This window comes from Lepisma saccharinum, chromosome 20 (assembly GCF_977018435.1).
Source record: "Lepisma saccharinum chromosome 20, izLepSacc3.1, whole genome shotgun sequence".
Lineage (NCBI taxonomy): Eukaryota > Metazoa > Arthropoda > Insecta > Zygentoma > Lepismatidae > Lepisma > Lepisma saccharinum.
In genome coordinates, this window is record NC_139248.1 from 36456740 (window position 1) to 36472378 (window position 15639).

Genomic DNA, 15639 nt, shown 5'->3' on the forward strand with positions numbered 1-15639 from the left:
TTATAATGCTTATGATTATAAAATAATGACTATTATAATCTCAAAATAAAGATATAATTTTATAAAACTTTTATTATTATTATTATTATTATTATTATTATTATTATTATTATTATATCCTTGGGGAGACTTTTCTACTAGATCCACCAGATAAGTCAATATCATGCACAACTGCTTTGTAATATTTTTTCTTAATTTTGTGCAGTTAGTGTACTAAGGTGCATAGTAATTCTATTCTATTAACTTTAAGACACATCGTTCAAGAAAAAGCTTTAAAAGCTAGGAGCGAATTTTAGTTTTAGTGTTTATGTTGTGTGACCTCTCGAATAAGACTAATTTTTGGAATTTTGGAAACTGTGATACAATTGATTCTCAGTAGAATATGAAAACATAAAATTGATTCGTGCATCTTACTTTTGAGAGAACAATGCTTCCATAAATTTATTTGCCAAGATTTATTTATATTTTTGAAATACTAGATTCAAGTATTGCATAGAAATAAATCTTTCTTTGTTTCTTACATGTAATCCCTACTATGTATGAACATTACTCCCTAACTGTTGTTTTGGTTAATTTCCTATCTTAATAGGGCTTTGAATGTTTATTTTTCCTTTCAATAGTAGTAACCGTGTGTATAGCATTATAACTTACTATTCTTCACGTTTAGTCCTATGAAAATGTACTAAGTACGAAGTTAAAGGAAAAAAAAACACGTGCTCTCTCTCTAGATCAGGAGTTGTTTTTCCATTATCGATTTGGATTAATTTACCTTCCATTTCTTCCATTTTTGGCTAATCTGAAAGATAGGGTTGAGTTATGATATGATGAAGTTCGGGCACTCACAAAGAATGCCCGAACCTGGGTCCGTTTTGCTTATTAATGCACAGTGTCCCAAAATATTTACACTCTTTGAACGTACTTAGTTAACAGAGAAACAATTAAAGCTAATATGACTGGACTTTTGTATTTGAAGCTGGAATGTCTCTGTGGTTTTTGTTCTGTCACAGCCCGCCAGGGGGTAGGCATTAGCCTTTTTTTCTTTGGAGCAACGTAAGTGTCGAACATCCACTCAGATTTCCAGATTTGACACCGTTAGATTTGTACCTGAGGGGAACTGCGAAGAGCGATGTGTACACCACACGACCACAAACACTAGATGGCATGTGACATGCGAGTAAAGTTACCTGTGTCTTTCTTCCCTTGAAAACCATATCTCTTGTTTGTCTCCCCACCTGGTCTATAGTTGCAAACGATGTAATTCTGCCAATGATCAGGCATGTCACATAAAGAAAAGTTCATACTTGCAGTTAGTAGTATTCCTGTTATGAACGCTCTAAGTGTGTAAGCACTATTTTGGGACACACTGTATATTTGTTGTAGAAGTACATTTCATAATACAGGGTTATCCATTTGGGTATGGATAAAATAAAACATTAATAGAAACGTAAATGTTATGGTAGGAAAATTTTCATGTTGGTGTTTTCGTGCGTGAAACATGGTAGTTTTGCTGTAGTGTGTGGGTGTTGACAACAATGAAGTTTGAACTGATTCGTTATCGTTAAAATGGCGTTTACGAATCAGTAATGGGCTAAATGTGTCCTTTGGTATTCTAAGTGTGAGAGTGTTAACCCCTCCAGACTTCTTCCCAGACGTCTGGAGGGTTATATGAATAAACACTGTCTTTTCACAGAAACCCACAGACATTGATGATTTGAAACTCAAAATCACACAGGCTTTCGACAGAATCACCCCAGAGATGTTACACCAGACGTGGAATGAATTGAATCACCGTTATGAGTTGTGCAGAGTTCGCAATGGAGGGGCCCATGTAGAAAACTGAAAACTGTACCAAACTGTTAGTAGTGTATAAAAAACTCCCACCTTTCAGTTTTTTGTATACAATATTTCAGGTAATTACATTTGATCAAAAAATTTACATCCATTTTATTTTATCCATACCCAAACGGATCACCCTGTATATAATATAATTTCATAATAATAACTTAAATATGTTAGCTACGTTGGTTTTATCACATGCACTCAGTAGCGGTGATTGGGTGTCAAAACTGTGTGGGTGGGAAGCACAGGGGCCGACTTGACAGGGGAAGGAACTTTCTGCTTCCAAATAATCCTCATTAAGTATATACATTATAAAAAATATTGCTGTCAATCTTGTTCCCACAATACGAAGTTTGGTGCCTCTGGGAGCAAGGACAGTTTACTTTCTCGTTATTGACAAGGTGTGATGGGGTGAAAAGTGTGTGGGAGGAGGGGGGAGACTGCATGCCGCCAATGCATGCACTATATTTTTAAGCTCAAGATTCTTGTCCAGCATACATTGGAATTTCTCACAACCACTTGTATTTGTATATATAAACTTCGTTCTAACAGAGAATATCTGCGCAGAGAACTTTTATGATAGCAATTAACGCTTGAACGACCCTCGTATATGTAATATGAGTAAAAAAAAGGTAAAGTGTTCCCCTGTGTATAGCACCACGCCATGAAGGCGTATAGGGGGTGTGAGGGTAACGCCCCACACTTTCTTGATCCGGTCGTGAGTGGGGGTGATGTGATCAGCATCGCGCCCCTGACCGCCTTTACCCCCCAGGGTTTCCCCCAGGTAACCATGTTATTCGACGCTGGGTAGGCGCCGGGGCCGCTTCCACCGTTAGAAAAGTTCCCGGATTTGAACCGGCTGGGGATCGAACCCGAGACCTTGAGCATGGTAGTCAGACGCGTTACCGACTGAGCCACCGCGGCCAGTGCTTAACGTAAAACATTGAGAAAACAAAGTATCTATCCATCACAACTGTAGAAGAGCCAAGAGGATTAATTTATTTAATATTACAATATGGAGAAACAAGATAAAGTAAAGACACAAGTCATAAAGCTAAAAATAAGGAAAAAATACTATAAAGCGGTAAAGCAGTTACATGAAAATTAAATGGTGTAGTTTAAAATCGTAATTTCCCTTTATGAAGATTAATCTGAAACATGACAGTACTTGATTGAAGAAACCATTCCTAATCAGGGGGTTAATGTTTGCTTGTAAAGTATTAAAACTTTCTAACTATTAAAAATATATTATGTAATTCTAATAATCTGTATTTAAAATAATACAATTGAAGATATTAACACAAGAAGGGCGTATCTACTCTACGACGTAATGTGGTATTCGATCTGAGGTTGGAAACTGGTGCCATCTATACGTCGTGTGAAAATTTGCAAGGTTGTATTCGCCACATACTAGGTAAATTGCAATCATATTATTCCATTTATTCGATTATTCTTGCATATTATAATTGTTGAGTTTTTGTTCGATTTATGCATGTATAAAGACCTAGCGTATTGGAACTACAGGAACAAGTTAAGAGCCTGATTTATATAGGGTTGTCTAGTTCAGTTCTGAAAGGGACTGAAAAACCTGTATCGCCGACATTGTTTCAGAGTACAGCGCATCCTCTGCCCGCTCGTGTCCTTATCTGCCAGTGTTGAAGTCCGCTTCTCCTGGGTCCCCAGTCACGTGGGCGTTAAGGGTAACGAAGCATTCGATCCTGCAGCCAAGTCTGCTGATGCAGACGGTGATTTTCTCGTCAGCCTCCTGCCAGCTAGGGAACTACAGAATATTTTTCGTTGTTATCTTCTTGACACGTGACAAGAGGAGTGGGATGGTGTTCCTCGTACCGTCCCTCCCGTTGAGAAGAGGTCATTTTAACCCGACTTCGAATTGGACACAGCCGTCTCACGCATCGTAAATTGCTTCAAGGGCTTGACAGTTCTATGTGTCTGTAATGTCGTTTTAAATGTTCGGCACATCCTTATCAAATGTGATGATTTTATTTTCCTTGGGCCATGTTTAAACCTTTCCAGCGATTTATCATCCATGTTGGGTGATTATGAGGGTGTTTTATCTAATGTTCTAATCTTTGTGAGAAGAGCTGGACACTTTCTTCGGGTAATTTATTTTTTATGTCCTTACCTTTTATAATACGTTGTGCATGTCCTGTACAGGTCCTTTGCAACTCACAATTAACCTTTCCAAAGGGGTTTTGCACCCCTCTTCAACTCCCAGGTGAGGCTTTTAGATAAAGAAAAAATTTTCCATGAATAATGAAGGTTGGAAAATGGCCATATGTGTGCTGATGCACAACGTTTCTATCCATCAAATCAAAGTAATTATCGAGAAATCGACAGATGTCCATTTGTTTCGATTATCGACTGGAACAGACAAATCGACTGGCTGATCCATTTGATTGATTGATTTGGTGTCTTAAGTCCACTTTATGCCCAGATAGGCTAATCGAAACTGGGCTTACAGTTTAAATTGGGATCCGAAACACTATGTGCCTCCACCGAGTATCGAACTCGGGACCCCTTGGTTACAAGACGACGACGCTACCACTGCACCATCGGGGAGGCCGACTGGCTGATCAACAAATTGCCGATGTTATCATGTAGAAAATTTACAGTTCCTTCATCCTACCAAATTTCCTGCTTCTAGTTCCAATGGTTTCGCAGCATATAAAGTGCATTTAAAAAGTTTTGATGCAAGAGATGTTCAAATACTTGATGGTCGTAAATATTTTATTTAAACAGAGTTCCAAAACGAATAATTAACATACTTTGTATGCACTACAAGAAAGAAAAAGCATAACATCAGCGGCGTATACTCTGGGTCATCTAGGTAATCGCAGATGACCCGGGTGTATTTCTTTTTTTTAAAAAAAAAATTATATATATACACATTTCGTCGCAATATTCTTCCAAACCAATTTCGATGCATACATTTCTTTGCTTCCAGCGCGCGAATGCTTCCAACCGTTTGCCGCTGAATGTCCGGGAACCTTTCTCCAGTCGGTGGAATGACCTCAGGGAATCTCACCCTGACGTCATTCCTCCCGCTTCCCTTACAACCCTTTGCGAGGATAGAGGAGAGAGGAAGGAGGGGGAGGAAACACTGCTTCTCAGGGGCGGTGATTCCGTGCCCAGGGTAACCTCCTTCTTGTGAGAGTCCACCGGTGGCACTCTCAACCTTCAGAGCCTACCGTTCCCTCCGCTGAACTAGGGAAAACATACCCGGTAGAGTGCGAAGAACAGGAAAATTGAATAACATGGCCAAACCAATTCTACGCTAATTTTCACTTTACATTTGTTTCTGTCTTGCTGATTTCTGTTACTTGAACATAAATTTATCAAAAGGGAAAAGCTTAAATATTGAAGATGACGCAAACTAAATTAAAATTCAAAGCTTAAGCAATTAAAGCACCTATATGCTGACTCCCCCCATCCTTGTATTTACAAAAATAGTGATTGTTTCTCCTCTCTAATCTTCAAAAGCAGCAAGAATACTTCTTTCACGGAACTGAATATTTTTTAAAGGGAAAGATATCAAAAATGAATTATATGTTAATTTAAGTTGCTATATTCCGCCTCTTTAGATTAATAGTGATGAAGATGAACGAATTAAACAAAAAACGAAAAAAACATATCAGGCACGTATTCAGGTGGAGGACTCGGGGGGCTGAAACCCCCCTCCCCGAAATCCTACAAATATCTAATTTAAAAAGTGTATAGTGGTAATTAATTTTACTTCATTAGCAGGATTAAACACCTTCTACGTTATAATAATCTGAGATTCAACTTCAGGACTTCTAACCCCACTGTTTCAACTTTATGTGGCGGCTGCTAATAAGGGATGATCCCCATCCCGAAATAAAATTCTGGCTCTGGCCTGCAATGATTCGAACTTTTAAAACCTGTCATTTCGAGCTCGGAAAGGGATTTTTTTTTTATCATTCATAGGGAATTTCATTCTGAGCCAGGAACACAACAACAGAAGTTTGGCGCGTGAAACTGAATGCGTGTAGTCGTTGGCTTCGTGCTGTGCTTCGTGTTTATTATTTATTTAGGTGTTAGTGTTTGTCGTGATAGTGCTGTGTTAAAGAGTAATGGATGTGATACAAGATTTGCTGGTGAAACCTTTTGGAACAAGATCTTTTCAGGAGAAGTTGCAAATTGTTAATACAGATAGTCCAGTGTCATCGCTTGAACTTATTTCTACACACAAAGACAAAAATCGGGAATATGTGAGGCATTTTCGCAAGCAAATTATGACAAAACACCATGGTTGACAGGAAGTATAAGTGTTAATAAGTTTTGCTTTTTTGTTGGCCGTGCTTACTTTTCGGGGCTGAAAAGAATGTATGGACGCGTGGCGGATACTGTAATCTTTGCAATGCTTGTGCCAAACATGAAAAATCCAAAAGTCACATAACTTCCTTTGTTAAGCTGCAATCTTTCGCACAGACACGTATTGACGTGCAACTGGACAAACAGCGTGCTTTGGATATGGTACGGCACAAGTAATCGGGTGCAGTAATACTGTCTTGTTTTATTATTTGAAATTCTACACGTATATTAAACTGCAATAACGAGAATTAATTGATTGTGGTCGTAGCAATAAGACAAACATACCGACACAATATTCCTAAATCCAATATGGATCCTGACATAAATTACGCGGAAACTTTTGGAGTTTGAGGATCAAGGGTCGGAGATTACCCACTCGTTAGAACCAGCATACGCCACTGCATAACATTAAACGGAAGAAAGGGAAATACAGTTCATTGAGAGAAAATTGATTTGCAACAATCTACGTAAGCAGTTATCAGGCTTCGATTGCAGAAATATTTCAACATCTGAAGTTTACTGATATGTCGAGCGGATACCCATTCAAAAGAAAGATAATACTATAGAATATGACGACACGTTTGTGTCAACAAATAGCTATCTAACACATTCCTTCTGTCACTGGCGTACTCAGGTGGGGAGATGATGGGGCTACAACTCCTCCAGAAATTTTCGAAAATACAAAGTGATGAATGCATACTCCCCTTAAAATGACCTTCAATGACCATTTTTGTCTGTGAACAAATTTTAGAATGATGGTTTAAATTTGAAATTACTAGATATTTTAAGGTTCATACACTCTACATTGTTGTGTTCTGTGGAGAGTTGGTGGATATATTCTCTCACGTTGAACGATACTATGCAATATCCACCTTTACAATCCCAGCCCCCCCCCCCCCCGGAGAATCCTCCGTGCGCTAAATATTTATTTCCTTTTCTTCCTCTTCTTTCGTCCTTTTTCGAAATTCACCGGCACCTGGATGTTTGTTTTTAAACACTCAACTTTATTAAGAAAGTAACATAACAACATACACACGAGACATGTTCTGGTTTCTGTCCTCCCCAAATATTTTATTTCCGCCACGCGCCTGAGGTGCCTGATGAAAGACCAGCAACTCCACGCGGGATAATATCCTATATTTGATTTGATTTAATTTCCTTTCTTTTCATTCGCTCTTTGTGCCACTTTTGACTAAATTGCGAAGATGTGAATGAGTGATGATATGATGAAATTTATGAAAGGACACTCACAAACATCCATGCCCAGGCCAGGATTCGAACCCGTGACCCCTGGCATCGTAGCGCGATGTGCTAACCACTCCGCCAAGGGGGCCGGCTAATCTGCTATATGTATTACCTTTAAACCTTTAGTCAGAACATTGGTGAAAATCTTGTATATTTTAGCAATTCATTCTCTTTCCATTTTAATGAAATTAGTCCTATACGTTACTCTTCGGATATTTCTTCTTTTTTCATATCATGGATAAATGTTTATGACTGGACGGGTGCCAAAACAGGGGGAATTGGCTCCCACAGTTTTCGTTTGGGTCCTCGATTTATAACTCTCCACATTTATTCAATTTGCAGCAAAATATTAGTTGTTTGATAAAAAAAAATCATTAATTGATGGAAGATTCTGTGTGAGAATATTTTAAGTTCTTATTTCCTCAGATTCCTAATTTCAATTATTTATTTTATGTAAGATTACAAAACATTTTGCACGGGAACTATGAATACCTATACAAACAAGCGGTAAATTACGCAGGATTATATTCTGAAAGGGACATATCAACAATGTGCAACCTATTTCCCAGTAGAGTCTTTATAGTGTCCAGCATGCTTGTGCGTCTAGTCTATTTCAGTATTTCTTCTTTCCAACAGACAAAGAAATGAGCAAAACTCATGATACATTATGGTGTGAAATTGTAAAAATTGAACATCCTCTTCTTACGGTAGACCTCCATACAATACTAAACCTCTTTACGCAACCAGATAGTTGATTTGCTCGTGTCTCACCAATTGTAGAAACAATGCAGCAATATATACTTGTTCTCTATGCTCTTGAACTTGTGAAGATATAGACCAACAACGGCTTCTGGACTATTCTTGGCCTGCAAATTGATATTGATGTTTTCAGTCCTTCGGATAATCTTAACCGGAGTCCACAAGGTAAGCAGCAAACCATTGCAGGTGCACTTCCAGCTACTGAAACTGAACAGTTCTTGTTTCAAGAAAAAAGAAAAGGTGGGAATTTTGAGCACATTTTTCATGCAACTGAGAAACATATTGAGAAACATAATATTGAGCTGATGCCATCTAGAAAACAACGACCATCAGAGATATAAAGGTAATACAGTAAATACTATTTTAGAATTCAGTATTTTGAAATGTTGGAAACAGCCACCATAGAGAGTGAAAGGAGATTCAATAGAAAGCAAACAGGAATAAAGTCATATCTTCATATTGAAGATTTGACTGGGGAAACAAGTTACCCAACAATGGCCTATCCTGAAATTCAACAGTTATTTAGTTTTATTGTTTAATTTTACATCGCGTTTCTACCTCTTTCCATTAATCACAAAATGAGGATGAACTATGATGAAATTTAATTTATGGAAGGAAAATTCATTATTAAGCGAGGACCGGACTCCAGAACATTCCGAGGCTAGAACGTGATTCGTTCACTGAAGGCGGTCATCAAGAACGCGTATCATGAAATGTGTAACAATTGAAATATTAGTAAGTGACATAAGTCATCTATATGTTTTACCCTATATTAGGACAATTCCTCTCTATAATATTTGTAAATTGCATTCATGTTGGTTTGAATATCTTATTTCACCCACAATTTCGTTTTCTCTTTACTGAAGCTTCCATTAAGATTCTCCCCGTCTAGTCTTCATGATTCAATTAAACCATCTTATTCTATTGTCATTTTGAAGCTTATTGTTAGTTTCCATTTGAGTTGTTCATTGTTTGCATTGTTATTGTCATGTGTAAGACAGCTATTCATCATGGATGTAGAGAGACACATCTGTTTACAGAAATAGAGAGTCTTCTATCGGATTAAAATTATGGATACTCGATATTGAACTCCAATTAAAAATTAACCATAGTCCTAAATAAAAACGAGTTACGAGGGGATTAGATAAGTTTCCGGTCTAGCAATGAAAACATGGTAGCAGGGACGCAGTGATGGGCATTTTATTCAACGTACTTTCCTTAAGTTCTGGGAAAAGATAATAATCTGAGTTAGCCAGATCTGGAGAATAAGGGGGGGGGGGGTGGTCAATGATATCGAACTTCAATTCAAGCAGTTTTTTCATCGTAACGCCTGCCTTGTGGCAAGGAGCATTGTTTTGCAAGAAGGCGATGCGTTTGGACAGTTTTCCTCGTACTTGGTGACCCACTATGGCGCCACTGCATAGACTGAGTTTTGGTCTCAGGATCATATACATGTAATAGTGTTTCACCCACCCGACCCTGTGGCCGAGTGGTTAGCACATCGCGCTGCGACGCCAAGGGTCCCGGGTTCGAATCCCGGTCGGGCTTGGTTGTTTGTGAATGTCCATTCATCAATTTCATCATTTCATCACTCATCCCCATCTTCGCAAATTAGCCAAGAGGCACAAAACGCGAAGTAAAATAAACTAAATCAAATCAAATCAAATCAAAATCCACAGTAACAATTTGTTTAGTAAAGTTGAAAGCACTAGCTGAAAAATGGTCCAACACACTCTGTGCACAGTCCCGTCTTGACCGCTTGTGATCAACTGTGAGACGTTTGGGCACCCACTTGGCCGACAATTTTTTCATACCCAGTTCTTCATCCCTAGGGTCTCTGCAATACGAGACAGACCAAATCGCCTGTCTGCGAGGATCATGTCGTTTACACTATCCACAGTTTCCAAGGTCACCATTGTTTTGGGCCACACCGCTCCTCGTTTTCGGTGCTCATCCTCCCCCCTCCTGAACTCTGCCACCCACGATTTCACTGTGCTATATGAAGGACAGTCATTGGCCATTGTCTGTGTCAGTTCATAAATTTCCTTCTCTCCCATATTCTTTGCGAGGAGGTACTTGATGACTGCTCTCTTCTCACATTTGGTAAAAGTCACACGCTGCTTCGCCACGGTCACTTCAAACCTGCGACACAAGAGAACTATTAGGATTATTGCATTTATGGTTTTAGGCAAAGAATTCTCTAAAACATGGCTACATAACATACTAAAAGGATTTTCAAATATGAGTTCATTTTCTGTGTTAGGCCGGAAACTTATCTAATCCACCTCGTATATCAAAATATAGCATTATATATTTTGCGTTAAACTACAATGACCAAACTTTTTTCATCGTCGTGAGAACAAAAAGTGCCACTTTTTTGTGTTTTTCAAACGACTGATCTCCTTCAAATTCTATAAATAAAAAAAATCTTGTGATGAAATTTAAATTAAATGCAGGTATAAAGGTTTTAAACACAAGTCTTAATTTTCAGATTATTTAAATCGGACAACGAACATTCTTATCAATTTTGTGAAACAATTTTTTTTTAGTATCGGGTAGTCCTACAAATACGACCTTCTTCTTGTTTTGAAGCTCTTTGTAGCTGTTTTCAAAACCCATTATTATACATATGTGATTGAGTAAAGTAATATTAATGCTTCCCATTATTCAATATCTACAATACATGGGATAGTAACAGATAGAACAGAAACAACAATGAAGTAAATTACTTTTTTTTTTTTTTTTTTTTTTTTTTGCAGATTTCTCTGTTCATTCCAAGTGTTTCAATGGACAATGCGGATCGTGGAACACATATTTCACAATGCCGTAGAAGTTTCTTGGATATGCAATTGAGTGAAGAGGTATTTATATCGTGCTTGATTAATTTCTACGTCTGGTTCAATTGTATGCCAGAAACACCTCCTTCCACCCCCACACACGGTGTATATTTTTCTTTAAATAATTCAGAAATGTTTACCATGACCGCTTTCTTTTTCTACTATTAACAAATTGTTGATGCAATTCATATGCATTAGGCTGTGTTGATCAGTTCTGTCTATGAGCAATTAGGTATAAGGGAAGGTAAAGTTCCCCGTGCATATTGTACCGTGAGATGGAGGTAAGGTCCCACACATTCTCGATCTCGTTCATTTTGGAGATGATGTACGGTACGGCCGCTTTTACCCTCAAGGACTGCTCCCAGGTATCCATTCATTTGAGGATGGGTGAATCCCAGTGCCGCTTTATGAAGGGACAAAGTCGGAAAAATTCAGACCTTAGATTAGAGTAGCCCGAGGGCTATATCGATCATTTCACATTGTACAGTATATATAAAAAATTGAAAAAAAAAATTCTCCCAAAACTGTTAATTTATTCTGAAACATCATTCTTTTGGCTACAAAAGTGCACAATTTAAAATTATATGTTTATATTTATGGTAGTTTCAAACATGGAGAAACTCAAACACTACACATTGCAAGATTTTCCAAAAGTACGGGGTAATTCAGATCATTGACGGGGCTATTCTGTTCACTTGCAAAATCACATGTCTAGATACATTTTCCACAAAAGAATTGTTTCTTACCAAAAGCCCCGACAAATATTTCATGAAACCAAATGTTCCATCGTTGACCTCGTATCCAGTCACCTTTAACAGCACTTTCGTTGGAGTAGTACAACTGACCGCATAAACGCAAGGGATATTGTCTTCATCGTTACCGACATTCTTAGTTTGCTGTCGTTTTCTAATTTTCTTTCCTACATGCGTATGCTCTAAGTTGTTAAATGCTCCCACTTTTCTTCTACATCGTTTGTCTTTTCTGGCTCTTTGGTGGGAGAGGGGATTATTTCAGAAAATGGTGAAGTGGAAGAGGATGTGCTTGATAAATTTGTAGAGGCCCTGAGAGGGGAAGATGGTGCAGTAGAAGGGACAGACTTAGGGCTAGGTCTAGGTTGTGTAGGTTCTTCTAGCACTGGTTATAATGACGTATATGGCACGTTGAAGAGGCCCGCCGCAGCACGTAAACTTACATCTCCACGCAGTACGCTTGAAACAGCCCTATTGTCATATTGTCATATTCATATTGTCCTCCGACCATTTCATTCGAATCCCTTTCGACTTGTACGTGCGCACCATCCGCAACGATAACAAGAGTTATCGTAATTAATTTTGGAGTGGAGTAGCACAAAATCTGCTGATCGATATACTAGCCCCGGAAAAATGATCGTAAAAGCCCCAAAAGCCGATATTTCTTTCATTGGTTGGCTACACTGCACTATACAACTTTGGCTCCAGGAACGTGTATGACTAACAAGAAATATACCTACCCCATTGTTACATATATACAGGGTGGCTCAATAAGTCACTTAACAACCTCAGTACAAGGCCACTGCGGCATGGAATTTGAAATTGGCGATGACCAATCGTTATCTGGCCAAGGGAGAACCACATTGACGCCACCCACACGGTCGGCGGCCATCTTGATGTCCGCCATCTTGAATTCAACTTCAGAATTTTAAATGGGAAGGGGGTCGTGCGAAATATCAAAATGGGCTAGAATTTCACGAGAAATGCAATGGTGAAGGTTTTTTCGACGTATCTTTAACCAGTAAAAAGTTATGACTGAATTCTTGTACCAAGTTACTCCTTTTCGAGGTGTTAGAAAAATGCCTTAAAATTTGTTTAGCGATTCGGTAATGCATCGAGATCAAAGTGACGTCTATGGAGAGACGTTCGCATGCCATTGCACATTATTTTAATCGGATACATCCATGAAGAGCTGTGCATTATGAATGGTTGTCGAGAACAATTTACAGTGTGACGCTTCCATTGAATTAAAAGTCCTTCACAGTGACAAGGCTAATGTTTATGTTCATAAGGAAGTTTATAAACAGAATATGTGACCCTTGTCATCTGATAACTAACTTTGGACAAAAACTGGTTCATAACGTTCCCATAAGTGTTTTGGTGTTCTTCCCTATTGAAAAAACTCTGTAAAAAGTACCTTCTTCCATAAGCAAGGATGAAAAAAACTGTTTATTTAACAAATCCAAGTAGCCCTAAGCATTTAAGGTTCCGTTGATGGAAAATTGACTAACCAATCGTGTTCCACACAGCACGCCACACCATTAACTTACCAACACTAACCATTCAGCTTTGATCTGTCGAAAAAGGGTTATCAGATAAAAATCATCGAATATTCGGTTTATAAACTTCCTTATGAACATAAACATTAGCCTTGTCACTGTGAAGGACTTTTAATTCAATGGAAGCGTCACACTGTAAATTGTTCGCGACAACCATTCATAATGCACAGCTCTTCATGGATGTATCCGATTAAAATCGTGTGCAATGGCATGCGAACGTCACTCCATAGACGTCACTTTGATCTCGATGCATTACCGAAGCGCTAAACAAATTTTAAGGCATTTTTCTAACACCTCGAAAAGGAGCAAATTGGTACAAGAATTCAGTCATAACTTTTTACTGGTTAAAGATACGTCGAAAAAACCTTCACCATTGCGTTTCTCCTGAAATTCTAGCCCATTTTTATATGTCGCACGACCCCCTTCCCATTTAAAATTCTGAAGTTGAATTCAAGATGGCGGACATCAAGATGGCCGCCGACCGTGAGAGTGGCGTCAATGTGGTTCCCCCTTGGCCAGATAACGATTGGTCATCGCCAATTTCAAATTCCATGCCGCAGTGACCTTGTACTGAGGGTGTTAAGTGACTTATTGAGCCACCCTGTAGTTACTCACTTATTCATAATAATGTGGCTGGTACAGCTTACGTTGCAAAGCTTATCTGTTTAACTATCAATTTACAAACAACAGCAGTGTCTTGCGCGTTTCAACCGTGTAGGTTCTCCTTCTCCACTAATGACATGCAGTTCGCCAACACGAACATTAACAATGCGCTAGGATCGAATATTCTTTCATCGATCGGAATAGCCCCTTGGTCGAAATAGCCCCGGGCTACCCAAACCACTCCGAGAATCGAACCAAGGTCTTCCGCGTGGCAGTCAGACTGACTAGACCACTGCTGCTCCTAATTAAGTATATACAATTGTTAAAAGTCAAAAGCACATAATTTATATTCAAAAGAAAAATTTGAATATAGTGTTACGTTTTCACATATTTAATTTAAAAATGTTCACCATTATGTACGGTCATCTGCAAAAAAAATGAGACACATAGATCTTGAAATACTCGCTTCTCCGCAATGCTTATGTGTTGCCAAACTCTACGTCGATGAGTGGATCTTAATAAAACATTTTCAATAGCAAGTTCTACCGTATGGTTAGGCAACACGCATAACACCATGCAGGTGATCGGGCATTTAAGGATTCGTGTGTCCAATTTTTATTACAGGTGACTGTACATTCCACATAGGATGATTTAAATATTTTTTGATGGTACGTGGGTTGGAAATTTAATAGTGGCAACTATTTATTCTCAAATGAATCAAAAGAGATACCTGCGTGAAACTTTTACAGCCCTTCGATGTAGTCACCAGGATTGTGTACAACCGTTGCCGGCGATGTGGAAGTCGTAGTGTTTCTGTAGCAGAGCCTGTTATGTAGATGGTTTGAATGGAGCTGTCTATTTCCTGAAGATTATCTGGAACAGTTCAGATGCGAATGCCCTTCATCTTAGGGACCAAATCAAAGTCACAGGGACTGCTAGAGCATCTGCCAGCCCCATCGAGTTAACAAATCAGCCACAGGTTGCAACGCAGGTCGCAGGTTATGTTCCAAAAATGAACAGTAAAACTGCGCATTGACGGTCTGTCCTGGAGATACGGCGAGAATCACCAGAACTCTCACATTCCGCGCTTTCCAGATTTCACCAGCGTGCATCACACTGGTGCACCAAAAATGACGTCAATTTCGGTGAAATTCGGAAAGCTTCATACTGAAACAAATGAAAGTTACATTCGGAATGCGCACGCATATCTGAGTTTATCAGGAAAAAAACACCATAAGTGACTAAATCACAGAAGATATTTCATGAATATTATATATTTTCATTTAACGACATCTTATTTTGCATGTGCAGTACGAATTTAAGTGGTATTCTTTTGTAAAGATATTTTTGTAAAGATCTTTTGTAAAGATCTTGCAAATGGATGTATTCATGCATGTTGCAGCAGAAGGTAGACGCATGTTTTGATGCATCGGCAGACTTTATTTCACTTTGCGGGCAAGTGGAGGAGTAGGGGTAGTAGTATTTAAAATGTTGACAGTTTGTGCCTGCATCCATTTTATTCGCCCTCCGTGCAAAAAAAATCGGCGTGACATTCCGTACTATTACGTACAGAACGCGTATCACGAATCAGAAGAAGCTTCAGTGCAGACGACGTCATTTTGATTCACCAGCCGCGCGAGCTCTTGAGGCAGGTGTAAATTGATGACGTTATGGTTTAACCTGGTGAAAGCTTTG

At 38.7% G+C, this 15639-nt stretch overlaps 1 protein-coding gene across 1 annotated transcript in view; it reads left to right on the plus strand.

Moving 5' to 3' along the window:
* LOC146003578 (rho-associated protein kinase 1-like) overlaps positions 1-15639 on the plus strand; it is a 96574-nt gene that overhangs the window by 4476 nt on the left and 76459 nt on the right. The window contains exon 2 of the mRNA XM_083141878.1: positions 10956-11057. Coding sequence (XP_082998004.1) covers positions 10983-11057 — 75 coding nt within the window. The 5' untranslated portion in view covers positions 10956-10982. The remainder of the gene's footprint in view (positions 1-10955; positions 11058-15639) is intronic.